Source organism: Heteronotia binoei, chromosome 3, assembly GCF_032191835.1.
Source record: "Heteronotia binoei isolate CCM8104 ecotype False Entrance Well chromosome 3, APGP_CSIRO_Hbin_v1, whole genome shotgun sequence".
Lineage (NCBI taxonomy): Eukaryota > Metazoa > Chordata > Lepidosauria > Squamata > Gekkonidae > Heteronotia > Heteronotia binoei.
This window is the reverse complement of record NC_083225.1, coordinates 48,133,940-48,161,536: the sequence shown is the minus strand read 5'-3', so window position 1 is coordinate 48,161,536 and position 27,597 is coordinate 48,133,940. Positions and strand designations below refer to the sequence as shown.

At 41.8% G+C, this 27,597-nt stretch overlaps 2 protein-coding genes across 8 annotated transcripts in view; both read right to left on the bottom strand.

Moving 5' to 3' along the window:
• Positions 1–1,255: 1,255 nt before the first annotated feature.
• Positions 1,256–19,411, bottom strand: F7 (coagulation factor VII). 2 transcript variants are annotated; one of them, XM_060233743.1, is made up of 8 exons: positions 19,287–19,411; positions 15,075–15,235; positions 13,465–13,489; positions 13,265–13,378; positions 8,866–9,006; positions 6,829–6,935; positions 5,253–5,373; positions 1,256–1,900 (listed from the first exon to the last, which is right to left on the bottom strand). In XM_060233743.1, the coding sequence occupies exons 1-8, from the start codon at positions 19,354–19,356 to the stop codon at positions 1,359–1,361; spliced, it is 1,281 nt and encodes a 426-aa protein (XP_060089726.1). In that variant the 5' UTR covers positions 19,357–19,411; the 3' UTR covers positions 1,256–1,358. The 2 variants fall into 2 exon arrangements, with proteins under 2 accessions (XP_060089726.1, XP_060089724.1); XM_060233741.1 differs by lacking the exon at positions 13,465–13,489 and having other exon boundaries at positions 15,050–15,235; positions 19,287–19,387.
• Positions 19,412–21,346: 1,935 nt separating this feature from the next.
• Positions 21,347–27,597, bottom strand: part of MCF2L (MCF.2 cell line derived transforming sequence like) — a 146,013-nt gene continuing 139,762 nt past the window's right edge. For all 6 annotated transcript variants that reach the window (XM_060233734.1, XM_060233739.1, XM_060233737.1 and 3 more), the window contains 3 exons: positions 25,200–25,312; positions 24,392–24,495; positions 21,347–23,526 (listed from right to left, as the gene is read on the bottom strand). In XM_060233734.1, the coding sequence (XP_060089717.1) occupies positions 23,432–23,526; positions 24,392–24,495; positions 25,200–25,312 (312 nt within the window). In that variant the 3' untranslated portion in view covers positions 21,347–23,431. The remainder of the gene's footprint in view (positions 23,527–24,391; positions 24,496–25,199; positions 25,313–27,597) is intronic.

The following is a 27,597-nucleotide window of genomic DNA, read 5'->3' as shown; positions in this document are numbered from 1 at the left end:
CAGAAAGTGGGGGGAGGGAGGGAAATGTGTGCTGGGCACTCCATTAATCCCTATGGAGACCGATTCCCATAGGGTATAATTAAGAATTGATCCATGGGTATCTGGGGCTCAGGAGGGGGGGCTGGTTTTGAGTTAAGAGGCACCATATTTTCAGCATAGCACCTGGCACCTCTCCTCTAAATAACCTCCAAGTTTCAAAAAGATTGGACCAGGGGGTCCAATTCTATGAACCCCAAAAGAAGGTGCCCCTTTCCTTCATTATTTCCAATGGAGGGAAGGCATTTAAAAGGTGTGCGGTCCCTTTAAATGTAATGTCACAACCTTGCTCCTGGCTCCACCCCCAGAATCTTCTGGCTTCACCCCAGAGTCGCCAGATATTTCTTGAATTGGACCTGGCTACCCTACCCCCCCCCCAGTTATTTAGCCTTTGGAGCTAGGGTTGCCAAGTCTGTGTTAGAACGTACCTGGAGACTTTGGGACTGGATCTGGGAGAGCGTGAAGTTTGAAGAGGGGAGGAGCCACAGCATGGTACAATGCCATAGAGTCCACACTTTCTCCAGGGGAACTTTCCTTTGCCAGCTGGAGATCAGTTGTAAAAGTGGGAAATCTCCAGGCCCCACCTGGAGGCTGGCAACCATGTCCAGAGCATGCTCCCAACATCCCATAGGCAGCAGTTGTTCCACTGAAGACTTTTAAAAGCTCCTTTCCCTATACCTTTTCATTTTCCTCAAACTGTTTTCTGTCTTCCCCAAGTGTTAAAACTGCTTATCTCTCCTCCAGTGATAAGTGTTTCCACCTAAAAAAATATTAATTATTGAAGAATTTCTTCTGCCTGTATTCTAGGGTTCCCAGATCCCCTGTGGCCACCAGCAGTGGATGGGGGTGTGGGGTTGCCAGACGTGGGTTGGGAAACTCCTGAAGATTGGGAAGTGGAGTCTGGAGAGGACAGGGACTTCTGTTGAGCACAATGGCATAGAGTCCACCTTCCAAAGCATTTGTTTTCTCCAGGAGAACAGATCTCTGTAGTCTGGAGATGAGCTAGAATTCCAGGGGATCCCCAGGTCCCACCAGGAGGCTGGCATCCTAACTGTATTTCTACCAATAGCTTCTGTTCCTTGTTTCTGTCTGCAAAAATGAGAGGGCAGGATTGGGAGTGTGTTATCAGAGACGATACTCCCCCCCCCCCACCGAACCTGGAGCTATGGATGAGTAAAATAATGTAAAAATATAAATACACAAAAAATACAATTAAGCATTAGTTGGATCTTTAATTTATTGAAGGTGGTTAAAACTACTGAAGAGAGAAATGTCAAAAATAGCTAGATATACAGCAGCATATAATGTAGAAACTGTCTGATTTAGTGAGACATGTGATTGTTCAACCATTCAATGTACCGTGATACTTTTGTGTAAACTCCGTATGTGCCTTCAGCTGCACACCCCTTTCCCCAGCTCACAATTCCTGTAAGAAACCAAGTATTCTTGTACTGGGTGGCATGGGGACCCCCACTGTCACCTTCACATGCATCTTTAGTCCCTGTCAAATACCCGGCACAAAACATGTTCCTTGTAATATTGAAGTTAGTGTGCTGAATGCATTCTTTAGTCTTTATCTGAGGAAGATTCACTCGTAAAAGGAGAGAGGAAGTAGCCCCACCTTCTATTAATCGCCCCCATCCACTCACTGTAGAAAATTTAATGGAGGACAGGACAGTCGCAGCAAACTGTTGCTCAGGCAAGCATATGGGTATCACATAATCAGTAAAGTTTACTGGCTTGTCTAATCGTAGTAAGGCAATGTCATTGTCAGTCTTTTTTGGGATATATTGCTCATGGATTATAATTTCAGCAACTCTCCTTTCCTGTTCAGCCTCTTCTTCATAATCTCTGTCATATTCACCTGGATAAGCAATAAACATGTTGAGAATGCAGATATCAAATTCCTACAAGCCACAAGTACAGAGTAGATCTTTCTCTTTAGACTTATAATGTTAACATCAATTAGCCATTTCTTAACATAGCAGTCTTGCTCTCCGTCTTACATGGAGTCTATAATTTAATCTATTTGCAACATCAGAATGCAAGTCAATAATTAGGCATGCAAAAAGAGATTTTGAGGAGTGCTGAAAGCATCAAGACAAACATTTAAAAATATATATATATGGAGCGGGGAACCAGCCAGAGAAGCAATGGGGCCTTTGGATGACAAAAGGTATAAAGGGATTACTAAAAGAAGATGGGGAGATGGCAGAGAAGCTCAATTACTTTTTGCTTCTGTGTTCACTGTGAAAAGTATGGGACACATACCCATGCCACAGACCCTATTTTCAGGAAGAGAGTCTGAAGTCAGGTGACCAGAGATGAGGTTCTAGACCTACTGGGGAAATTAAAAACCCATAAACTTCCAGGTCCTGATAGTATACATCCTTGAGTTTTTAAGGTACTCAGATGTAAGATCATTGATCTATATGTGACTTACCACTAAATTCAGCTTTAGTACCAGAAGCCTGGACAGAAGCAAATGTGAAACCAATTTTTTAAAAGGGATCCATAAGGGAACCAGGAAATTACAGCCAGCCAGCCTAACATTTATCCCAGACAAATTAATAGAAACTGTAATCAAAGGTAGACTTTTTAGGCACATAGAGGGACAAAGTCTGCTGATTGCTGAGGGAAAATCAGCATGGCTTCTGCAAAGGAAAGTCCTACATCACCAGTCTTTGGGAGTTCCTTAAGAAAATCAACAAACATGTAGACAACTCTTATCCCATGACCTGATAGACATTATATACCTGGATGTTCAAAAGGCTTTTGACAGGTACCTCACCAAAGATTCCTGAGTAAACTTAGCATTCACGTTGAGCCCTGTAGAATTCCACTTTACACAAAGAGCTTCCCACATGGTGAACCCACATGGTTGTGTTACAAGTTGCTACCTGCATGGTACTCTGCTGTCTCTAAATGTGTGAACTCGGTCACAACTTTTTAAAGCACATTTCTTCCAGTCCTCTATAGGCAATATGCCCCTTATTATCAGTTGCCAGGAGGCAACAGTGCAGGAGGGCTATTTTTCTCCTTGTGGGATTCCCTATGGACGTCTAGTTGGTCTCTGTGAGAAACAGGATGCTAAACTAGATGCATCAGATTTAGTGGGGCTGTTTTCAATTCCATAGTAGGGCTGTTTTCAATTCCATTTTCTTCTGCGGCTCAAGATACAATAGTAAACAATAGCGAACTTTTGTTTATTACATTTTTCTGGTCCTTATTTCCATTGGATCATAATCAGTCATTAAATCTAACTAGTTGGCACTATAAAGTTGCTGCTTATCAGCTCGAAACAAAATGGTCTAGCTACCCATTAAACTACTTGGAATAAAACCAAATACAAATATGATAACTAAATAAAATAAGGAAGAAATACAAAAACGGTTACCATATTTATTTGCAGTGTAACTGCATATGGCTGAGAAGTAGTTATATTAGTTTCCTATCAAAATCAAACACATTAGGTCATATTTCCAGCCTTGTCTATCATAAAAGCTCTGCATACTAAGTACTTGCTATTTATATCCTCCTAAATATGAGATTGGGGATGCACTTGAAATAAAAAAGGGTAATTACAATTACTCAAGGACCATTGTCTTGTCCTCTAACATATATATATACAACAAGCAGCTGTAGAAGAAACAGTAAATGTTTATCTATATTTGTGCCAGCCAACATAATTCAGAGATAGTTTCTGTCAACTGAATCAAAGGCAGCTGTCAAATCTACAAAAGCTCATTTAGTGGTAAAGCTGCAGTACTGCAGTCCAAACTCTCTGCTCATGACCTGAGTTCAATCCCAGTGGAAGCTGGGTTCAGGTAGCTGGCTCAAGGTTGACTCAGCCTTCCATCCTTCCGAGGTCGGTAAAATGAGGACTTAGCTTGCTGGGGTGAAAGTGTAGATGACTGAGGATGGCAATGGCAAACCATCCCATAAAAAGTCTGCCATGAAAACGCTGTGATATAACGTCACCCCAGAGTCGGAAACAGCTGGTGCTTGCACAGGGAACTACCTTTACCTTTTTAAAAATACTTTGGAGGGCTAGCTGATAAAGAGTTTGTTATCTGAATGCTACTCCCAAATACCACTAGCTTTGCATCACTACATTTGCGGATATCCAGTTCCAGAAGACCTACTGCATTATTTCTTCTTTATATAGAGCCCAGAACCAGATTCTTAACAGCACTTTTAGTGGACTTAAACTTTGGCTCAGAGAAGCTGCTTTTTCTTCTTTCAGATGTGGATCTGTTTCCTACAGAGTTTTACTCTTTGCTCTAGCAGATAATAAAATAAGGATCTAAACAGGATAGTGGTTTTTATTTGACTAGCATATTTTGGCTAGATTAGTTGATATTTGTAATCATTTATATGCCCAACTGTTATATGTACTAGATTGTAATGGCCTTTGGCCACAGACAATAAACTATGTACTACTTCTACAACAAATATCTGCAATAGCCTTTCCTGCATTCTGAAGTACATAAACGCAAGGGGATCAAGAGAAAGAGGGAGGGAGACCTAGGACAGTATGGAGAAGAAGGAACCCACAAGAGAGAAGGTAGACCAGGGTAAGCTTCGTAGCATACAAGGGAATGCATGTACCCACCAGGAAGTACTTGCTGTATATGAGGATATCTTTCAAGTATCAAAGATTAGAAGCCCAAGGGGAAAGCAGATGAGGAAAATAATGAGGTAAGAAAACCAAGGTAAGGAGGAAATAGGGTCAAGGGACAAGAAGGGGACAAGGCCATGTGGAATCAGCAAAGAGGAGGAGAGAGCTGCCTGCACAGTTAGCTGCAGGTCTGTTGTGTATGTGTAACTTTATGTTTCATAGTATTTGGGAGTTCCTGCCTGGCTCATTGGAACCTTTAGGACTGAGCTTGGGGACTTGGGAACAATGGGAAGCAGGATCCAAATCCCTGCTTCCCCAATTCAATCACTGGCTCCCTGCTGGTTCAAATGACCCAATGGCGTCCTAGCGCGGGAACTTTGGATTGTATATAGTTGGCCCTGTTCAGTAAGTAGTCTTAGTCTGCGTATTACCATGCTGTAATCATGAATAAGGAGCTGTGATCAACTGCAACTAAGCCTCCTCATGCATTGAACCTACTATTTAATAAGGTCCTCTTTAGTTTCATGTTTTAATTAACATTCCTCCCATTTAGTTTTCCGACAATCCTTCCAAAAGCGATGACGATTTCACTTACCCAATTTTATCCTGAGTACTCTGGGATGCGTATGGTCCAAGCAGTGAGCTGCAGTAACTACCCATGATGGAGCAAGTAGAACACCTCCACATTTTTGTTTTACTCCATCAATTAAGAGTACCTGCAAATATCACCATGGTCACTATATGCAAGGATTTACACAGGTCATTTGCTCAAGTGTCAAGCCGTCTAGCATGGAAGGAAGTATGTGAGCTTAAGAACACTTTAAAACAGGTTGGATCCCACCAGCTTTTCTGCTGAAACAAGAGGAATTAGGTTTTCCTTTTGACCTCCCAAAAGGATTATGTTGGAATTACATGATGCAGGTTGACAAAAAACTACCCACAAGGGATGGGGCTGAAATGAGGGAGGAATTGGACAAGATTGCCCCCTTGTTTCTCTTGCAATACCAGAAAGCTGACAGTAGCCAGTCTAATGACATTGTGCATCTGAAGTCTCAAAGAAGGGCTACCTTCTAGGCATTTTATACAGTCTGGTTACAGACTGGTACAGCTATTTCTGAAATACAGGGAGATGGGAGCAGCCATTCACAGTTCAGTAATTTCATTACAGTGATACAGATTTTGAGTCCAGCAGCACCTTTAAGATCAACAAAAAAATTATTCAAGGTATGAACTTACATGTGCACATGAAAGATCATACCTTGAATAAACTTTGTTGGTCTTAAAATCTATTCTAGTGCTTCAGATCAACATGGCTGCCTACTTGGGTCTATCTGCAGTGATGCATGTTTGATGCTGCTGCATTGAGGAGGACAGTTTCAGAGGGTAGCCATATTGATCTGCAATAGAACAGTTAGATTTGAGTTCGGTAGCACTCTAGAGAACGAGACTTTCTGGGTATGAGGTTTGAAGAAGAAGAAGAGATTGGATTTACACCCTGCCCTTCACTTGGAGTTCCAGAGTAGCTTACAATCTCCTTCCCTTCCTTTCCCCACAACAGACACCCTGTGAGGTAGGTGGGGCTGAGAGAGCTTTTTCGAGAACTGCTCTTGAGAGAACAGCTCTGAGAGAATTTGTGACTGACTGAAGGTCACACCAGCAACTGCATGTGGAGGAGTGGAGAATCAAACCTGGTTCCCCCAGATTAGAGTCCACATTCTTAACCACTACACCAAACTGGCTCTTGTCAAAGCTCCCTTTGTCAGAATTCTTCCTCAAGGCTGTACCATCTGTTGGGGGAAGAAGAGGAATATTTGAGGGCCCCCCCCTCCCGTGAAAAATGTGTTAATAATTAATCACTGTTTCAATTTCTTTGTAAAAATGTTTTTGTATAATTTTTGTATGTGTGTGTGACCCATTAACGGTATAATTTTGTGAACTTGAAGTTCACACTACTGTGGACCCTGTGGACCATTTGCTCTATACCAATATGAATGTAGCAATGTTCAGTTAGCTCGGCTAAAAAACAGCAACCAGACTTCTTTCCCTCCCCACAGTTTTTTTTTTAATCACCTCAGGGCACCATGCTTTGCATGATTACAGAGTCCTATGCCAGCCACCAGGGATATGAAAATGTTAAGAGAAAATTGTAGTTAAATTCAGTAAAGACTTACTTGCCATGGGCATTCACCTGGAGGACAGACATGACCACCTACAATTCTTCCTCCCTGACTCTCATTTCTTTGGGCCAAAATGGGTATTTTCCCACATGGATAATCATCTGTAAAAGGATTAACATAGCTCATTATGTACAAAACTTGTGATATAAGCCATTTTAGGCTGGTTTAATACTGAATAGCAGTAAATAATATTTTGAAAAGCACAGATGACTGTCTGGACTAGGGGTGGCTCAGGAGCCACATGTGGCTCTTCCACACATATTGTGTGGCTCTCAAAGCTCCTACCACACCATTGGCTGGCTTGGAGAAGGCATTTCTCTCTTTAAATCACTTTTCCATGACAAGCCACTGGGCAGTTTGGAGCTTTCTTTCTACCTTCCTCTTCCCATCTTCCTTCCTTCCTTCCTTCCTTCCTTCCTTCCTTCCTTCCTTCCTTCCTTCCTTCCTTCCTTCCTTCCTTCCTTCCTTCCTTCCTTCCATCCATCATCTGACTTAATTTCTTGTGGCTCTCAGTCATCTGATGTTTATTCTATATGGCTCTTATGTTAAGCAAATTTGGTCACCCCTGGTCTGGACCATAATTACGCAGTCTTCCTTTATAATTGACCATTGAACAGGGTAATGGACTATATGATCCTGTCCAACTCTGTGATTCTATGATTTATTTCCTTTATTTATACTCCACTTTTCTCCCCAGTGAGAACCCAAAGTGGTTTTATTGTTCTCCTGTGAGATAAGCATGCACTTCGGTTTGTGTGACTGGTCCAAGGTCACCCAGCAACCTTCCATGGCAATGTGGGGATTTGAACCTGAATTTCCCAGATCCTAGTCAACATCTTAACCCCTACAGAACTTCTCAAAAGCCTCAGGTGCCTAGTTTGTATCATTTAGTCCAGGGGTGTCAAACTCATTTGTCCTGAGGGCCAAAACTGACATAAATGAGACCTTGTCGGGCCAGTCCATGTGTGTCATAAAATGTAATGTCAAGTAATGGAGATATAAACTTTATAAAGGACACAGACAAACACAATGAAAGATTTTGTATCTCTCCCATGTGATTGCGGGAGCTGGGCAAAGGAAGCTCTGGCTCTTCCTCCCTAGGGGATCAAGAGGGGGTGAAGCCTCAGTCAGTAGAAGGAAAACAGACGGCTCAGTAGCTTTGCTGTGCGGTTGAGAGAGACTGGCAAAGCAAGCTCTCCCTCCCCCCTTCCTCCCCAAGGGAGGAGCCTCAGCCAATGGAGAAAACAGAGGCTTCACTCTGTAGCTCCTGTATGGTTGAGCAAGCCTGGCAAAGCAAGTTGTGACATAGAAGGAAGCAAGAGAGAGGGAGAAGAAAGCAGACAGCCAGTTGCTTGTGGGCCTGATCGGAACCCTCCGGTGTACATTTGACACCCCAGATTTAGTCCCTCCATCACACTCACTAAATTGCCATGGTTACCTAAATATGGCATGCAATTCATTTTCATTTCATTCCCAATGGGTTGGTTAAAGTTATGTGTAGCCCAACAAATGTCACCTCTACGAATTGTTGGACTGAAACTGATTTTTTTAAATTCACTATTTAGCCAATGAGTTGGATTCTATGACTTGTTTTCGCTAAGGGAAGACTCTTGTTTCAGAGTCAGAAGATCCAACTCCAGAATTTGTATCATCCACTTATAAAGCTGCCACTGTAGGAGTTGCAGATCTGCTACTGACAATGCAAACATCATGTAGCAGAGCTACCTGATTCCTCATCTGGTGAAGTGTGCTTAGAGAGCACGAAAGATGATATTCTGAATAAAACTTTGTTGGTCTCAAAGGTACAACTTGACTCCTACTTTGTTCTATCATGTTAGGCAATCATTCATGCTAAGATTAGCCTCGAGCTAAGAGAAAAGACATGGTATAAATATTTATAATTAATGAATGAATCAAAATTAGATCTCAGCTTGATCATTAAAAAAATGTTCTATCTGTTGTCTTGTCTGTCATCTATCTGGAAATGGACGCGATGTACCATACGTTGTTGTGACATTAAATGTTCCTTACCTTCTGGGATGCAAGATATTTCATCACTGGCTAGCCTGTATCCTTTGGCACAAAAACACTCCCGTTCTGTAGTTGGGGTATCTCTGCAGTAATGGTGACAATTGCCATTGTCATAAATGCACTTCAGTTTTTCTATTTCCGCTAATAAATTGAGAAGACAACATAAATGAACCAAATTTGGTTCCCAATAAGTTCTTGAGCAAGGGTGAAGCTAGAGAAAAACTTCAGAAGAATATCAGAATAGCAATGTAGCTAGAACTAACTTTAGGGAAGAAATAGAGACAAAGAGGTAATATTCATGGGTTTTCGTGGTATTTCTATACAGCAATTTCATTTGGTTTTATGCCAAAAGTTGCTGGGCAAGGATTTCAGGGAAGAGGAATGCACTTAGCATTTTGTGTGATCACTATTTTGGGCTGCATCCCCTGTATTAATCTTGATAGGCTTTGTATAGCCATATGGATGATCTGCTACTGAACTGGCACAGTCCCCAGGGACAAGAGGCTGAAGTTGGTTTGCAGTTCCTTATTGACACTTCTTAGTTCCTTATTCACAAATCTCAGCTACAAATATTGAGGATACTTTAAAAGCTCTGCACCAATACAACACATTCAGAAACTGGGGCAATCTGTACCCCAAAATAATCTCTGGACCACTGAATCACATATCACCAGATTCCTAAGACTGTAACCTGCTCCAGACACTGGCTCTGGCACTCAACTACCCGTATTCACTACATTCATTTGTCCTAGGTGTACACTTTGGACCAGTACTTCTATCATAATACTACTGTTTGTTGTTCTCTGTAGCCCCTCGATATCTGGAAAATTATGATTCTAAGTTCTTTTAGGTGTTTTTTTGGCAATCATTCTTATATTGTGATCACAGCTCTACTTCTGTGCACTTTTTTATATCCATTAAAGACATAGTGTTGAAGTTTCCTTTTCGCAGATAAGATCTCGTTGCTCCGTTATGACCTCCCCGCCACACTTGAAACAGTATGTGAACTTGAGGCCCTGTGCCTGTCTTCTGGACCAGCTTTAAATCGCTTTGAAATACTCAGCCTGGAGGAAGTTGACAGAATCCTCTCCACTGTGCACCCAACAATGTGTGATCTCGACCCTTGCCCTTCCTGGCTAATTAAAGCTTGCCAGGGGGAGCTTAGATATCCTATACGGGATATTGTGAATAGATCCCTCTCCGAAGGGCTTTTTCCAACACCTCTTAAAGAGGCAGTGGTCTGCCCTCTCTTGAAAAAAAACACACTGGATCTGGCTGAATTGGCACATTACTGGCTGGTCTCGAATTTACCCTTTCTGGGTAAAATCATTGAGAGGGCAGTAGCACTACAGTTACAGTGTTTTCTGGAGGACTCTTCTATCCTAGATCCCCATCAGTCCAGCTTCCACCCAGGTCACGGGACGGAGACAGTACTGGTCGTCCTGGTGGATGACCTCCAGTGGCATCTGGATTGAGGTGGTTTGGCAGTACTGATGCTGTTAGACCTATCGGCTGTCTTCAGTATGGTCTACCATCAGTTGCTGACCCATCGCCTCGCCAATGCAGGGATTCAGAGGTTGGCCTTGCAATGGCTTTTCTCTTTCCTTTATGGTTGGGGACAAAGAGTGGCAATCGCAGGACAGTTGTCCCGGAGACATATGCTTAATTGTGGTGTTTAACATCTATATGTGCCCCTTTGCTCAGATTGCTCGGAGATTTGGGCTGGGTTGTCACCAGTATGCTGATGACACCCAGCTCTATCTACTGTTGGATGGACAGCCTGGCTGTGTTCCAAAAAATCTGGACCTGGTGTTGCAAGCTGTGGTGGGATGGCTTAGGCTGAGCCAACTGAAACTGAATCCCACGAAGACAGAGGTCCTTGGCCTGAGCCATGGAGGTCTGGGTGGGAAAATTCCCCTACCAGCTTTTGATGGTGCGCCATTGACAATGGCGCACAGGGTCAAAAGTTTGGGGGTGCTTCTGGAGCCTTTCTTGACAATGGAGGCCCAGATAGCAGCCACTGCTAAATCCGCCTTTTTCCATCTCAGGTGGGTGAGGCGACCTGGCAACTGTGATCCATGCAACGGTCACCTTGAGAATTGGTCTACTGTAATGCCCTGTACATGGGACTGCCCCTGTCTCGAATCCGGAAACTTCAGCTAGTGCAGAATGCAGTGGCCAGGCTGTTCTTGGGGCTCCCCAGGTGGGAGCACATATAGCAGGGGCTGTGGGAGTTGCACTGGCTGCCAATAGTATACCGGATTTGCTACAAGGCGCAGGTTATGACCTTTAAAGCCCTATATGGTCGAGGACCTGCTTACCTTAGGGATCGTCTCTCCCCATACGTTCCTCAGAGGGTACTTAGATCTGAAACCCAATATCTGTTAGCGATCCCCGGGCGGAGGGAGGCAAGTTTAAAGTCCACCAGAGACAGAGCCTTCTTGATTGCTGCCCGCTACTGGTGGAATCAGCTGCCTGAGGAGGCTAGGGCCTTGCAGGACCTTGCCCAGTTCCGCAAGTCCTGCAAGACGACACTCTTCCAGCTGGCCTTCAATTGACTTTGAATGGCCGATACAGTAGTAGGGAATGACATCTAATAAATACTGACGCCATCAGAAACAAAATAACATCAATGATATTAGCACCAGATTGTTTTAACTGTGATTTTAATTATGATGTAATTAATATTATGAACTGTTTTAGTATTGACTATATTGGTTGTAAGCCGCCCTGAGCCTACTTTGGCGAGGACGGAAGGATATAAATTTAATAAACCTTGACGACAGTATAGATGAGAGACACCTTAGCATTACCCTGAGAATGATCCTGAATGAAGCAGAAGCATTTATTCAGTTTACTTTGAAGCAGAGCTCCTGACATCTAAAAATATAGTAAACACAATGTAACAGTGGATTTGAGAGAGAGAGAGAGAGACACTGAGTATCATAACTTTCCAGATAGCATACAATTTTTGAAGGGAAGAATAAATAATTTTAATACAATAATGGAGGTTCTGGTCTATCTACATCTAGGTCAAGGGAGTGTGTGAATCTGGGTGGTTACCTTGGAGTACCAGAATTAGGGTTTTGACTAGGGGTATGCACTGATTAATTACCATCAAACTACCTTATCAGTATTATTGGGTATTTATTCAGCCAAATCAGATTAGAGACTCTGATTTGGCTACTTATGTAACTGTGCCCAAATAAAAGCAGATATTATTTGGCATTTATTTGGGCATGACTAGAAAGCATTTAAAGTTTACATTCCTTCTGAACTCACCAAGTCATGCTGTGGTGGTGGCACAACTTGGCAAGTGAACTCAGAAGATAAAAGTTTAAATGCCTTCTGAATTCCATTATAACCTATGGAGCCTGTCCCCATAGGGTATAATGGAGCACTTATCTGTGACTGTTGTTCATTAAATATCTTCTGTGCAGGCACTTATGGTTTCAGACTTTGAAGTTGACGATGTGCAAGGGTCTGGTGTTGAGACAACAGCTCTGAGAGAACTGTGGCTGACCCAAGGTCACCCAGCTGGCTGCATGTGGATGAGTGGGGAATCAAACCTGGTTCTCCCAGATTAGACTACCCCAAAGGGTCTCCCAGATTAGATTACACCAAACTGTGTCTATCAAGTGTCTCAGGCAGAGGTCTTTCACATTACTTACTGCCAGATACTTTAACTGAAGATGCTGAGGATTGTACCTGGCACTTTCTGCATGTCAAGCAGATGCTCAGCCACTGAGCCATGACCTCGCGTAGAGCATAATTGCTGGAAAACTGTGATTCTTTCACCAATTAGCATAACTTGTGCATGTATTTGCAATGGAAATTATAATATTACTGGTATCACAGACACCTACATAGATTATGTTATACATAGGCTGGATCTGAGGCCCTACGCTATGTAACAGTTATGTTAGTTGTAACAGTGATGTTGGTTCCTCAGTGTGCAATGATGTTTCATTTGGTGGTGCATGCAGACTTCAGTCTTTTCCACTGCAATATTTTCCCAAGGGGTTGGGACAATTTCAGATCAGGAAAATGGTGAGAACAGGAAGCTGAAGGCCATTCTCTACACACACACATTGCAGTTGCAACCTAACTGGGCAGGAACTGAAGTGTGACTGGGACACAATGCAGGGATCTTGGACTCCAATCTGTGTACTTTGTAATGTGGAAAAAAGCCTTATGTTTGCACAAATCTTATACTTGCCTCCCAGACCCATTTGGAAAGTGCTTGTAATTAAAGCAGAACAAAACCTTTTCCTTCAACTCACACAATCGTTTCCTAGATATCTCAAAGGCACAAACCATATATATATGAATGAAATGCCTGGGACTTGAATTCTAAATAAAATTTAAAAGCTATTTACGGAAATTATCATCATCTGACCTGTTTCACAGTTTCTGCCTTCATACCCCACAGGACACAGGCACATATATGTCTTGTAATGGCCCGAACATGTCCCACCATTCTGGCAAGGGTTGGACTTGCAATTTTGGAGAGCTGTAAAAGTATTTGGGGTCAGCAAAACATTTGGAAAAAAAACAGAAGGAAGCATTGTAGAATGATGTTTGTATGAATTGGCTTACCTATATAGGACTCCCAGAATTCTCTCTATGCAGAATGGGGTAGGATGTGGGAGAAAGAAGAAATCATGCATATGTTAGTACCTATTCTTTTCATAACTACAACAGGTACCTTCAGCCTAACAACTAAAGAAAGCCTATCATACCCTTACAACATTTCATAGAAAACTGCAGGCTATAGCCTCCTGACCTCCTCAACCAATCCATGTGAGAGTGAATCCCCCTCCCACCAGATTCACAGCTGAACTAAATGAGCCTAATTAACAGGCTTGGGTGGATACCTTGCCAAATATCTGCCAGTGTAGGAGATGACTAGCACCTGCAGTATATCAAGGAACTGGGTGAAACAATGGAGCCAGTTTGGGAAATTGTGTAGCTTCAGCTGGAACAGACTAAAAGATTTCTTTATGATGAATTCTGTCTTGACAATGGCACAGAATTTTAAAAAGACAGAAATAAAGCAGAATTTTTTTTTGCAGGTCATCATGATCTTAAGGCCTTTTAATGCTAGGATACGATAGAACTTCTGTCAGGCAAAGAAGCTCCAGATTGCCGCTGGCCAGAGCCACAAAAGCAGGAAGCAATTATGTACTATTGAGTTGGTCCTCATAAAAAGTATTGCATGGATTGTGTTCTGGCCTACTTTACAAGGATTACAATTTTTAAAAAAGAAACACTGAATCATATGGAATAGAAAACTGCATAGTACATATTGCACTGGTGTTCATGCACATATGCATGAACATATGTATGCATTAACATGCATATGCACTACAAAGCCTACAATTTTGATACACCAGTGTCAGTTCCAAGCTGCACAAATGTCAGAGAACCAGGATGTCACTGCTTGAAAGATGTTTCAGCTTGTGGGATTTAAGAATCAATGACAGACTCACAAGGTCACAGGTTAGAAAAAAAGTTAAGTAAATAATCTAACTCAACTTCTTGTCTTCAAACAGACCAGATAACATAAGGGAAGCATGGCTGTCACTCAAAGCAGCAACCCTGTGTTTCTTTTTCCTTCTTCCCCTGATAAAGGGCAGTAACAGAACATGAGTGACTTGACATCATTGTTTACAGAATTTCCATTCCCTGTTCAGTGCACAAGGCCAGAAAAAAAAAAAAAGAGGAAATGTGGGATCACTGCTTTTGGCAAAAGTTCCCAAAGTATTGTTGCCAGATGAGACAGACCTCTCGTTGAAAGCCACCAAGATTCTGTGTCAGTGGTAAATATGCTTGCTATTCCTTATGCCACTTTGCCAAGGGGCTTCTTATCGGAAACATAATAATCTAAACATAATAGAGATTAACCTGAATTTTACTTCCTTGTAAAATCAACTAGCTTGGATCCTGTATAGATTTCCACATATGCAAGGGAAGGCAATTTTTGTTGATCTCTGTGTCTCAAGATATTTGGGATTTGGAAGAGCAGCATCAGCTAAAATTAACCCCCTTGTTCCCAGGGAATCCTGGCACCTCCTTACTTGCTACACCACCACCTTGTTATCCATTTTTACTCCTAAATTCCAAGTCACTTTGTCCTTAAAACTGGAAGATGCATTTAAAACCCCAGGACAATTGAAGACACCTCTTTCAGTTGCTACATTACTTACAGTCCTTTTGTCATCCTGGAAGATTTCTCTAGCTTCCTCTTGTGAGCATTGCTCTTCTAAGCATTCTCGCTCCAAAGATCCCGCCTTCAGCTCTTCCAGGAAGGAATTGGCTCGCTTTTTCCTTTGTAGCATACTGCTAGCTTCCTCATGATTTAAGAAGACTTTAAAAAGAAATTATTGGCTGGCTGAATTCACTCTGGATGATGATGTTGGCCAGGCCCTGTTGCTTGGCAGGGAACACGCATGAAGTTGCCTTATAGTGAATTAGACTCTTAGTCCACCATTGTCTATTCAGACTGATAGTTGCTCTCCAGAGTCTTAGGGAGAGATCTTTCATATATCCTACTGTCAGATTCTTTAACTAGAGGTGCCAGGGATTAATCCTGGGACCTTTTGCATGCCAAGTAGAAGGTCTGCCACTAAACCATGGCCCTGCAGCCTGGCACATCATTCTCCCCTGTATCTTCCCTCCCCACACTATCTCCTCTTACCCTCTTCCTGGTAGCCCCTATATCCTCACATTTCCTCCATGCTTCCTTCTCTCCTACCCCTCAGCCTTCTCTATCTTCAGCTATATGTAATACCGGGGCTTTTTTGGTAGAAAAAGCCCAGCAGGAACTCATTTGCATTTTAGGTCACACCCCTGACATCATTTCACATGGGTTTTTGTAGAAAAGAGTCATCAGGAACTCATCTGCATATAAAGCCACACACCCTGACACCAAGTCAGCAGGAACTGCATTCCTGTGTGTTCCTGATCAAAAAAAGCCCTGTGTATTTCTAATTTACTTAATTTGTACCCCACCTTTCCTCTCAAAGGAGACTCAAATCAGCTTACACAATTCTCCCCCATTTTATCCTCACAACAATCCTGTGAGGTAGGTTAGGCTGGGAGGTGACTAGCCCGTGATCACCAAATGAACTTCCATGGCAGGGTGGGGACTCAAACCAGGGTCTACCAGATCAACTGATTCTCTAACTACCATACTGCATTGGTTTAAAAGGTGTGGCTGCCTTTGAACAGTCACATGGTATTAAGTCGCCCAGTGGCTGATGCGAGGCCTGGCCCCAATAAGCTCTCCTCTCAAAGGCCAAAATAGGCCTTGAAAGTGCCCCCGCCCTTTTTCTGACAGAAACCAAAGTTTGAAAGACTGGCAATCCTATTGTGATTACCTAGCAATGGCTATGTTGGCTGCCCATTTTTTTTAATATTGCAGGCACTATTAAATCAGGGGTGGGGAGGTGACAGGTTAACCCTCCCATTAATTCCCCCCCCCCCAAAAAAAAATTCTTCTGAAAATCTGGGGTGTTTGTCATGGTTGCAGAAAGATCAGTCTGGTCTGTTCATGACTCCAGTCTCTTGATTTAAGTATTCAGAGATTTGGCCATATTGAAATATTAGAGTGATTGATTTGTCATGGCATGTCATAAGAACATAAGAAGAGCTCTGCTGGATCAAACCAGTAATCTATCTAGTCCAGTTTGGAGAGCCAGTTTGGTGTAGTGGTTAAGTGCACGGACTCTTATCTGGGAGAACCGGATTTGATTCCCCACTCCTCCATTGCACCTGCTGGAATGGCCTTGGGTTAGCCATAGCTCTCGCAGGAGTTGTCCTTGAAAAGGCAGCTGCTGTGAGATCCCTCTCAGCCCCATCCACCTCCAGGGCTGTCTGTTGTGGGGGAGGAAGATATAGGAGATTGTAAGCCGCTCTGAGTCTCTGATTCAGAGGGAAGGGCAGGGTATAAATCTGCAGTCATCTTCCTCTTCTTCTTCCAGGATCTTGTCTCACACATTCCTCAGGATGGCCGACACCTTACCTGATGTTGTCTCCTGGCACTCAGATTCAGAGGTTGACTGTCTGATTGTGATGGTTCTCTTCAGTCACCATGGCTTGTAGCCACTGATAGATCTATGCTCCATGAATTTATCTAACCCCCTTTTAAAGCTGTCTATTCCTAGGGCCATCCTTACATCTGCCAGCAGTTAATTCTAATAACTTTCTATGTAAAATAGTATTTCCTTTTCTTTCCCTATAGGACGTTTTAGGCATTGTTCTGTTTTATCATTGGTCATCAGGCATGAAATAAATGGTTGGGATCCAAAATCCTTCATGCTCTCTACCAATGTTTTTTCTTTCTTTGAGCAACAGGCAGCTTTCTATCAGATTCAAGAGCAATATACCTTGCAGCATGGCAACACCATCCTTTCTGAGTGCATGAATCTCGTTGTGTGCTTCCAGATATGTCAAGCATCATGGTTGAACTTAGGTGGGCACCAACTGACCAGTGTGTCATGGGTGCTGGGGACTCTGCAGAAGGAGCGGAGCCTGCAGAGGAAACTGTGCCCCTGCCACCTGCACCAGTGCCCCTGCCTCCAGCTGGAGAAGATCCCAGCCCCCCTGCCTCGCCCTCTTGGGTGGCTCGTGTGCGTGACCACCTTCGTCAGGACCTCAGGGATCGGAGGAGGGCGGCACGCTCACAAGCAAGACGCTCCCTGAGCCCTGAGTTTTGAAAGGATTCTGGCCTTTCTAAGGGCAAGGATGCTTGAGTTGTAGCAGGATCCTGGCTGCCTCTCTGAGCCAGCAATTAGCCCAAATGGGCAACAGCCAGCAGAGGGCTATATAGCTGTGGGCTTTGGGAGGAGGCTTTGTGGAAGCAACTAGTTATCTACCTGACGTTCTAGCATCCACTCCGGCTTTGACTTCTGGACTCCCTGACTTCGGCTTCTGAACCTCTGACCTGCGTTACCTGGACGGTGATTCGGATTTGGTGCCTCGGACCCTCTTGCCTACCGGCTACAGACCTCGGCCTGCCCCTGGACTTTGCCTGACCCAGATCCAGCCGTGACACAGTGGGCCCACTCACTCTCCCTGCCTCCCTTCCCCCCAGCTTTTCCACTGCAGTCTGCTGTCTGCATAGTGTTTTGTTCCTGTGTGCTTGGGAGGAAGCATTGAAAGCGCATTGGATATAATGGGAGCAGACATGCCAATTGACTTGGGCTCAATTGAAATATATTGCAGCACAAAAAATTGCAATGCGGAATGGATTTTGAATGAAGATCTCTGGGCTCAGATTAGAGTTGCCAGCTGCATCTGTTTGTGTGTGTGTTGGAATGGGTCCATAATTTGTCCTTTTTTTCTACATGAACAAAATATCCAGGTGGGCTATGTGCACAGAATGGCATAATCTATGTTGTCTGCATGATCTGATATACTAACTAGGTTGTTTCTGTTTTACCTTCTTGATTGTAAGAGCAGCAGGATTAAAGCAGCAGCATTACAGGCAATGCATGTCTCTATTTCAGATGATATATTTTTATTTCTACAGTTTAATTCATTCAGTAAATTTAGAATGACTACTATGAAAGGTTGCAACAAACAACTAATGCACTGTGCAGGGGGTTGGACTAGGTGACCCTTCCAACTCGTCTTTGCTCTGTTTAGTTACTGAACTGTGTTTTGGAGTTAAATTAAAGCTCTTGCTGGTAGACAACCCTTTTTTCAATTTCTCTCTAGAAAAAATGTAACTTTAAACAATAGTTTAAAATTATTTGCTCTGAATAATCCATCCTGCATTAGGGAGAGATTGTAAAATGAAATGATCAAACTATAGTGAGGATCTTTTGTGAAAAATTCTTTTGATGTACAGCCTTGCCCACTATTAATTTATTGGATATTAAAAGCTGCTATTATGTATATACATTCCCCATTCAACTTGTACATCTGTACTCAAACTGAATCTAAATAATTAAGCCTGTCCACTCTCCCAAATCTCTTACAATCATGGTAAGCAATTTTGAAATGAACTTGTGGATATTTAAATACATAGATATGTAGGTTGCTTTTCTTTACAGCTTTCCCTATAGCTGCAACAGGCACAAACATGCTTATATTTGAATGCATTAAATAACTGGTGTTATTTTAAAAAACATGTAGGAAGATCAAATTTGCTCATGTTTTAATCCCATAGTTTGGAACCTGAAAAATCGAGGTAACAGTGAGACACTAGATTAAAAAAAAATATTACTTTTATAGCTAACAGGCTTCTCTGTTTTGATCATGAGATAAAGAAATAAACGTCACTATCAAACAAAATAGTTTCAAGTTTGGGAAATAGTGTGTAATAATTTTTTTGTTCAGAGAGCCTTTTATAAAAAAAATGAACCACTATACCTTTTTTAAAATGTAAATTTTGATCATCTTTTAAATCATACCTGCAGTCAGCAAAAGCGGATATACCAGGAAAAAGAAGAAAAACAGAATGCTGTGATGATAGGAAACCATGATGAAACTGACCCGGTGTCCAAACAGTGAGCTGATATTTCAGCAAGACCTTTGTGACCAAAGTTCTTTGCTTCACTGACTTTTGTTGGAGGAGGGGTGCTGAGACACTAGAGGACAAAGCATGGAAAAATGTAACATCCAATATTGTTAATAGCCAATGTGATATAAGATTGTGCTGGATTTAGGGTGCCAGGCTTAGGGAGGAATTTTAAGCAGGTCTACTAAGTCCTATTTTAGTCACTGGAGTTTACACCCCAAAAAAGCGTTTTTAGGATTGTGGCCTTAAGGCTGCTTTCATGACTGTTCTGGTATTTGAAAAGGCATGGGGGTAGGGAGAAAACAGCACTGTCATCAGAACTGGGCCTGCACAGCATTTTTAAATGACTTTAAAATCACAAGTTAAAAAAAAAAGCAAGCCAACTACCATTGTGGTTTAGGGTTGTTAGACCCTTCAGTGGAGGTGGGGGTCCCCCACTGCTAGGCTCCACCGCTCAGCAGGTTGGTAGAGGGAACTTACCCTAAAAGAGGGAGACCCTGCTGATGTGTAGCAATGTGCCTATGTCACTGTCCATATGCTTCAGAAGTGATATCATCACGTCGGGTGATGCTCTGGTATTTGGGCAATATGATCGAAAAGTTGGGCAAAAACTTTACAATAGAAGCCAAATTGACAAGACTTTTTCTTGAAATTTGACAAGCGGATGCAAAGCCGTGTTTTCCATATTGTCAAGCACTAGGGGACTCTCTGCTGTGTTACCAGCCACTGTGAAAAATGGGAGTCACACGATCTCATAAGTGAGAACATGTTGAGTGTAAATACATGGTAGAATTCACAGACACTGGCACTGCGAGCTTTGATCATTGGCAACATGGGTCTCTGTGTGAGAATGCCTGTGCAAAGTTGGCTGCAAGTCCACCATGCTTTGCACAGGGCTGCAGTTTGTATAGAGGAGCAGTCCTCTGGCAGAAGCACTAGAGAGCTTTTTTACTCTTGTGTCACTAAAGTGAAATAAAAAGTTTTAGGCTTCTTGCTGATGCCCTAGTGCAGTTGCACACTAATGCTAATTTCCTGTTCTTCCTTGAAAATTTGCATGGTTTTCTCTTTCTGATTCTCTAATTTGATCCTTCATGCTGGTCATGATCTTGGCAGTTTTTTAAAGCCTCTCCTGTGCTTATTGCACTTTTTTCTCCAAATGGATTGATTTCAAACGATTCTTAAGTATGGTGCTTTACAGAAAGTCCATATGGCTGAGGCACCATTTTAATATTAGGTTTGCAGAGATGGCCAAAATGGTCCCTCCCTCCAACTTTGTTCACTAAAGCATTAAAAGGAAAAACATTTAGGCTTCCCATCCCACTGGCTCTCTCTCTCTTTAGATCTCATGTCAATTTCATTCCATGTTGATGACTTTCTCCCTTTGTTTGCATGCAGAACTGAATTCTTTCTTCTTCTTCTTCGTCCTCCTCCTCTCACTGGGAATGCTACCAGTTGCCTCCTCTCTGATCTCCCCTTCAAGTCAATACCATCAGGAAACTAAACCTCGTGCAGCTCTTTTTAAATCTTTTCCCTATGTCATTTTTTTTAAATTTAGAGATCCAAGACTAGCAATAGTCTCATATCGCTAGACTCATGCTGCTTGTTAAGAAAAAGAATTAAAACAATGAGGGAAAAGATAATCAATGGAGCTTGTACCCTGATGAAGGGAGCAGGATGGAAGAAGGTGTAGAGTAGGAGGACAACCTTGATGTAAGTGGGGGAGTGACCTTTGAGGGGTGGCAAAATGGTGTGTGAGGGAAATCTGTATGCTCTTGAATTACCTTCAGCTTAGAAGTAAAACAAGGGGAAAATCAGCACAAAAATACTTTCAGAAAACCTGGGGAGACAGTGACCAGAAAGTGACCTGAGTGCTGAAGGGAAGAAAATCAGTGCAGAAAGACAAAGAAATCCCAATGGACATGCATGGTGACAGCAAGGGAAAACACCCATGCATAATAGGCCCCAGCAAGAAATGCTGAAATTTATTCAAAGTTCCATACATACATTAAAGACATTGTATTCTACAATAGTAATTTACAACACCAGTAGAAAATTGAAATGTCGGCTGTATTAAAGTGCAATGATACATGATTCCTGTGATTAACAGGAGAAGATATTGTCAGGAGCTAGGTGAAAAGGCACAGGACTTGGAACAAGGGCCTTCTCCCTAGTCCTCCTCCCCCAGGACTTCTCCTTCACATGAGACCGAGAATTAATAACCTGCTTAAAAAAAATTCTATAAAAGAGTAGCTTATTGTTTGTCAGGCTCTCTACATGGAATGGCAAGAATATGAACAAAGCCCCACGTGCCCTCAGGGCTGCCTCCAGTGTTTCATTGCGGGACAAGTTTTGAAGCAACATAGATGAATAGTTTCATATTTACAAAATAAGTTACAAAGACTATTGCTGTTTTAATTACCACAACAGAACAGATTGTGCCTTGACTGGCACAGTCTTGCTTGCGTAACATTATTCAAAGAGATGCATCGTCTTGTGCCAGAAATGGGGTTTAAAAGTAAAGCCATGGACAGCGTCCACAGTGCTGCCTTTCAGAGGATTCTAATTACATAACGGCATCTTTAGCAGCCTGAAGAGTATAAATACATCTTTTTACATTGATACATACACACAGACATATAAACGGACAGATAACATATAAAAATTTTTGATGACCGGGGATAGTTGTAGCTTGATTGTAAATTGTGAGCTCCGATTTACTTCTGGAGTTCGGAGCCATAAGCTAACTCCTGAAGACTTCATTTATACTTCAGAAAGCAAAAGGTCAAATTAACTGTTTCTTGCCATACCACGACTGCCCTAAGTGCTGAAAGCCCAGCACCCATTCCCAAGTGGCATTTCATTATATAACATATGAATGAGGAAGAAACGGCATGACTTCTATGTGAATTCAGAAGTATGTGAAATATGGGAGAATCCATCTTGATATAAATGAATTGATAAACTGCTTACATTTGTAAGATGGATTTGAGAGAGAGTAATTTATACCACATTACATTATTTCACATGATGAAAACAGCATGTTTATGGCTTTCCTTAGTTTTTATTAAAACCCTGTTCATAAAAGGTTTCTTTTTAAACATAGTTCTTAATCTTTAACCGCAGGAAGGAGTTTAGTTCACAGGGCTAATAGAAAAGTTTCATTTATTAGTTTGGGGCTATCTTTTATGTGCTGATGACAAGTGCATGATATTAGATAATGTTGAGAAATACTTTAACTAATATAAAACATGTTTCAGTGGTTTTCTTTGTAATTAAAAAAATAGGATTTGTTTTTATCAAAGACTTTATCAAATTGTCAGCATTCTGTAAACACTTATCCTTGTTATAGAATTTGGTTTAGTGATTTAAAAAACCCTCTCAAAAAGGCCATTGATACAGACTATTTTCTTTAAAGTATTGTCTCTGTTAAAAGTGGAATTGTTCATTTTTTCTCCATAGATTTGTTTGTGACAGAGCCTAGGGCAATGTAAAGCACAGTGGTTAAAAAAAGTCAGAAAGAATAGCCAGATCTAAACTGAAACCCCTGATGGTATAAGATTTTCCATACATTATTTATCTACCACTTGAGACTTTTGCTTAAAGATCACATTTCTTTTTGTCTGCCCACCATGCACATTAACCCTCATACCTGTTTTACTGTACAGATTTACACCAACAAATACAATCTGGTTTCTTCACAGTATTTTCCCACACCACCTACAGCAAGGTGTATTAAATTCTAACAAAATGATAGATTTACGACATGCAACTTCCAGAAGACTTTTTTTCCAACAATCCTTCCTATTGCTCCATGCTCTTGATGGATTCTGTAGATGTTTATTTGGGTCTCTTTAAGAATACTTTTGTAAACTACCATTTAAACACAGAAAGAAACCAAAAGAAACAGAAGTAGATGTTTCTGCATTTCATGTACTGTATGTTTCTGTATTTCATGTAGATGTTTCTGTATTTCATGTACTGTCCAATATCTGCATTACCAGATGATAACTTCACAAGAGTCTTGATGGAGCTTTGATGTTACGCCTTAATGTCCGAGTAGCTGGTACTACTAACGTTGCAACTTTCACTGTAGCTTGAAGATGAGCTCAGTGTACTTGAACCAGCTGCAGATTCTAGATAGGAGATCAGAAATGCATTAAAAAACTACAACGGAATATATTTACCTGTAATTTTTGAACTGCAGTTCTTTGGACTCTTTCACGAGCTAATCAAAGGCTGTTCCCTACATGGTGACAATTCTCAGTGTGCTTTACCTTGCTACTGCAGAGCATCCACCCAGCAGCTTCCCCACCCCACTCTTGCCTCAGCTTTTTGTCATTACCATTCCCTACCACCACTATCAGAGGATATGTTCTTGGTCTTTTTCTAAAAAATGGCATATTTTTATAGTGTGATGATGTTATAAAAATATATCTACTAAGTCCTCTAAATTCCCAGCTTCATAAAAAAGCTGTCTCAGGGATTTTTGATGTGTGGGGTATCTTTACCCTTATATCTTCACAATAAAAAGGGATACTTAAAAAAAAAAAAGATGAAAATTTGGGGCTCAAAAAGGGATACTTAAAAAAAAAAAGATGAAAATTTGGGGCTCACAGGAGCTAGTAGATGTATTGCTATAATGACATATAAGATGTTGTCATTTAAAAAAAAAGAAGCCTGAAAAAGCCATCTAGTGGTAGGGGAAAAATGGCAAAATGAGCAAAGGGCAAGGAAACTGGTGTTGATATTGCCAGGACCTGCAAAAATGCACACCTTCTCATTCACATGACAAACAAGCATTCTTTCCTAAAAGATCGTATCAAACCAGGTTTTGAAAAACATGCAACAAGGTGGGGACAAAATAAAGTGGATGATTGGGAATATCATCTTGCGAATTCTTCCCTCCCACCAAACAACATCAAAAAATCTGCTCTGGTTTGGATGCCAAACTGCAACAAAACCTCCAAGTGGAAACAGCCTAAATTATTTATAACTTACCTGAGCTGCTCAGAGACACAGCAGATTTTGAATTGCCAAGAAGCATCAAAAGACTATTAACTGGGAACCAACCTTCTTTACTTCTGCTCAGATTTTTAATATACCTAAGAAACAAATAATTTGCTTTTAAATTGTACGCTGCAAAACACGATTAAAGTATTATGCATACCTCCACTCACTTAGAAGTTACTGCAGTCTTTAGAGATGGATAATGTTTTAAATCAACAATCAAAGTCCAGTATGGACTTCAACCAGGTCTTTTAACAAAATTTTGAGATTTGTATAGGGCAGGGGTGGCCAACGGTAGCTCTCCAGATGTGTTTTGCCTACAGTTCCCATCAGCCCCAGCCATTGGCCATGCTGGCTGGGGCTGATGGGAGTTGTAGGCAAAAAAACATCTGGAGAGTTACCGTTGGCCACTCCTGGTATAAGGCATTCCAGACCTATCTTGTCGTCTTTCCCCACTGGATTGTTCACAGAAATTTTGAAACAACACAAGGACTCAATGAAAATGCAGCAGAAGGCACCAGTCAGTCCTTTTGAACAAAAAGGACTTCAGTTCTCCAGTTCTCCCTAAAGATATGGTGGCAGCCTCACCTCTGGGAGAATGAAATCATCTGCTTCTTCCACACAGTACCCCTTTCTTATGAAAAAAAAATATTTTTTACAACACCATGGTTAAGAATTATACTGTCTCTATCCTTAAACATAATTTGCAAACTAGCTGGTTACTACTGAGAAAGGAGTACAACATCCTACCCCACTTTTAACAACTGTTAGGGATCAGAGGAAGGATACTTCTTCATACCAAAGTCCATCATCTCCTTCATGGATCAGTTGAACCAAGTCTCCACTTTTCAGCATCAGGTCTTCAGAACCTCCTTTGTCATAATCCGCTATAACAGTGTACCTGCCAGGAGCCTAAATACATGGGAGAGCGGGAAACCACAATTGTTTAAAACAAAAACAACTGATTAAAGGAATAACAAGATCAGGTCTGGTAGTTGTTGGTCTATGACCAGCTAGAGGAAAAAAAGAAGCAAAGGCACAAACATGTCGGAATTGAAGATTGATGTCTATGTCATTAGGTTTCTTAATATTTAGAGTCTGTTGCAATGTTATATTGGTCAGTCTCCTAGGACATTCAATGTGTGACCTCAAAGTAGCTATTTAACTACAAAAGAGCTTCAGAATGGAAAGGGAACTTGTTGAATCACAAGTTATTATGAAACTTGGAAGAAACACCTCCCCAGGACTAAACAGGGATATTGGTTGCTTATCTCATCACATGTGCTAAACCCATTCTCACCAAGTGGAGCTATACAGTCACTATATTCCAATGTTTTTCTTGTTTGAAATAATGTATCAGAATAATGTCTGTGATATTATGCAATATGTCATGAGTAGAAATCTCTCCGGCAGAAAAAAATGTTGTTAGTTTAACCCATATTTAAAAGATATACATTCACTATATATATTTTTTTTCACTATATTATATTTTTGTTTTAGTACTTGCACAGAGTAGACTTCATTCCACAGAAAAATGTTATTTTAATCCAGGCTTTAGAAGTGATCAATGGAACATTACAACGAACTCTAAATTTATTATTCTTCGCAATTAAGAAACCTAATGGCATAACACCAGTCTCCAATTCTGACATGTTTATTGTCTTTGCTGTTTCCCCCACCCCCAGCTGGACAAAGAACTACAATCACCAGACCTTACCTTGTTATTTCTTCAATCCCTTAAAAACATTTTCACTATTTTGCATACTAATTCACTGCTCACTCTCTATATATGTAGGACTCCTAGTTCCATTCTATACTATTTTCTGATGAAGTGTGCTTTTAGTACTTGAAAGCTAACATTTTGAATAAAACTTTGCTGGTCTTAAAGGTGCTACTTTATTCTATTGTTTTAGACCAACACAGTGCCCAGTGGACTGATTAATGAATTGTTATTTTTACTGTGATTGAATTCTACCAGGCACAGAAGAACCAATGATCACATTAACTACTAAAACAGGGAACAACTTAAGCCTTTCTTCTACATGCTTAGGGATTCCTGTTCTCCCCTGTGAAGACACATATTCTGAGTGTGCATGGGTTTTCTTAAATGTGAAGTATTTATCCTTAAAACCCAGACATGGAAACTGCTTCATGGATGGGAATTTATTTATTTATTTATTTATTTTACGACTTCTATCCCGCCCTTCCCAACAAGTGGCTCAGGGCGGCTTACAACACAAGAATATAACATAAATAGAAGTTAAAGATAAAACATTTAGATTTAAGTATTAAACCATTAAAGACATTAAAACATTTAAAACATTTGGCATTTAAAACATTTAAAACATTGGGGCAGCGGACATCCAGTATAGCTACACTCAGTTTCTTGTACCAGCTAGTCATAGGCCAGCCGGAAGAGGGTTGTCTTACAGGCCCTGCGGAACTGGGCTAAGTCCCGCAGGGCCCTCACCTCTTCCGGCAGCTGGTTCCACCAGGAGGGGGCCATAATAGAAAAGGCCCGGTCCCTTGTCGATTTTAAGCGGGCTTCCTTTGGCCGGGGACAACTAGGAGATTTTGTGTTCCTGATCTCAGTACTCTCTGGGGAACATGCGGGGAGAGACGGTCCTTCAGGTAGGCAGGTCCTAGGCCATATAGGGCTTTAAAGGTAATAACCAGCACCTTGTACCGGACTCGGTAAGCTATCGGCAGCCAGTGCAGGTCCCGGAGCCCCGGCCGGATGTGCTCCCTTCTTGGGAGCCCTAACAGCAGCCGGGCCGCAGCATTCTGCACTAGCTGCAGCTTTCGGATTCGACACAAAGGAAGCCCCATGTAGAGAGCATTGCAGTAGTCCAACCTCGAGGTGACCGTGGCATGGATCACTGTTGCTAGATCGTCATGTTCCAGGAAGGGGGCCAACTGCCTTGCCCGCCTAAGATGAAAAAATGCGGACTTGGCAGTGGCTGCTATCTGAGCCTCCATCGATAAGGAGGACTCCAATAGTACCCCCAGGCTTTTGACCTTGTCCGCCGCTATCAGCGGCGCACCCTCAAAAGCTGGTAGGGGGATTTCCCTCCCCAGGCCCTGACGACCCAAGCAAAGGACCTCTGTCTTTGCTGGATTTAGCCTCAGCCCGCTCAGTCTGAGCCACCCAGCCACTTCCTGTAATGCCCGGTCTAGATTTTCTGGGGCGGAGGCTG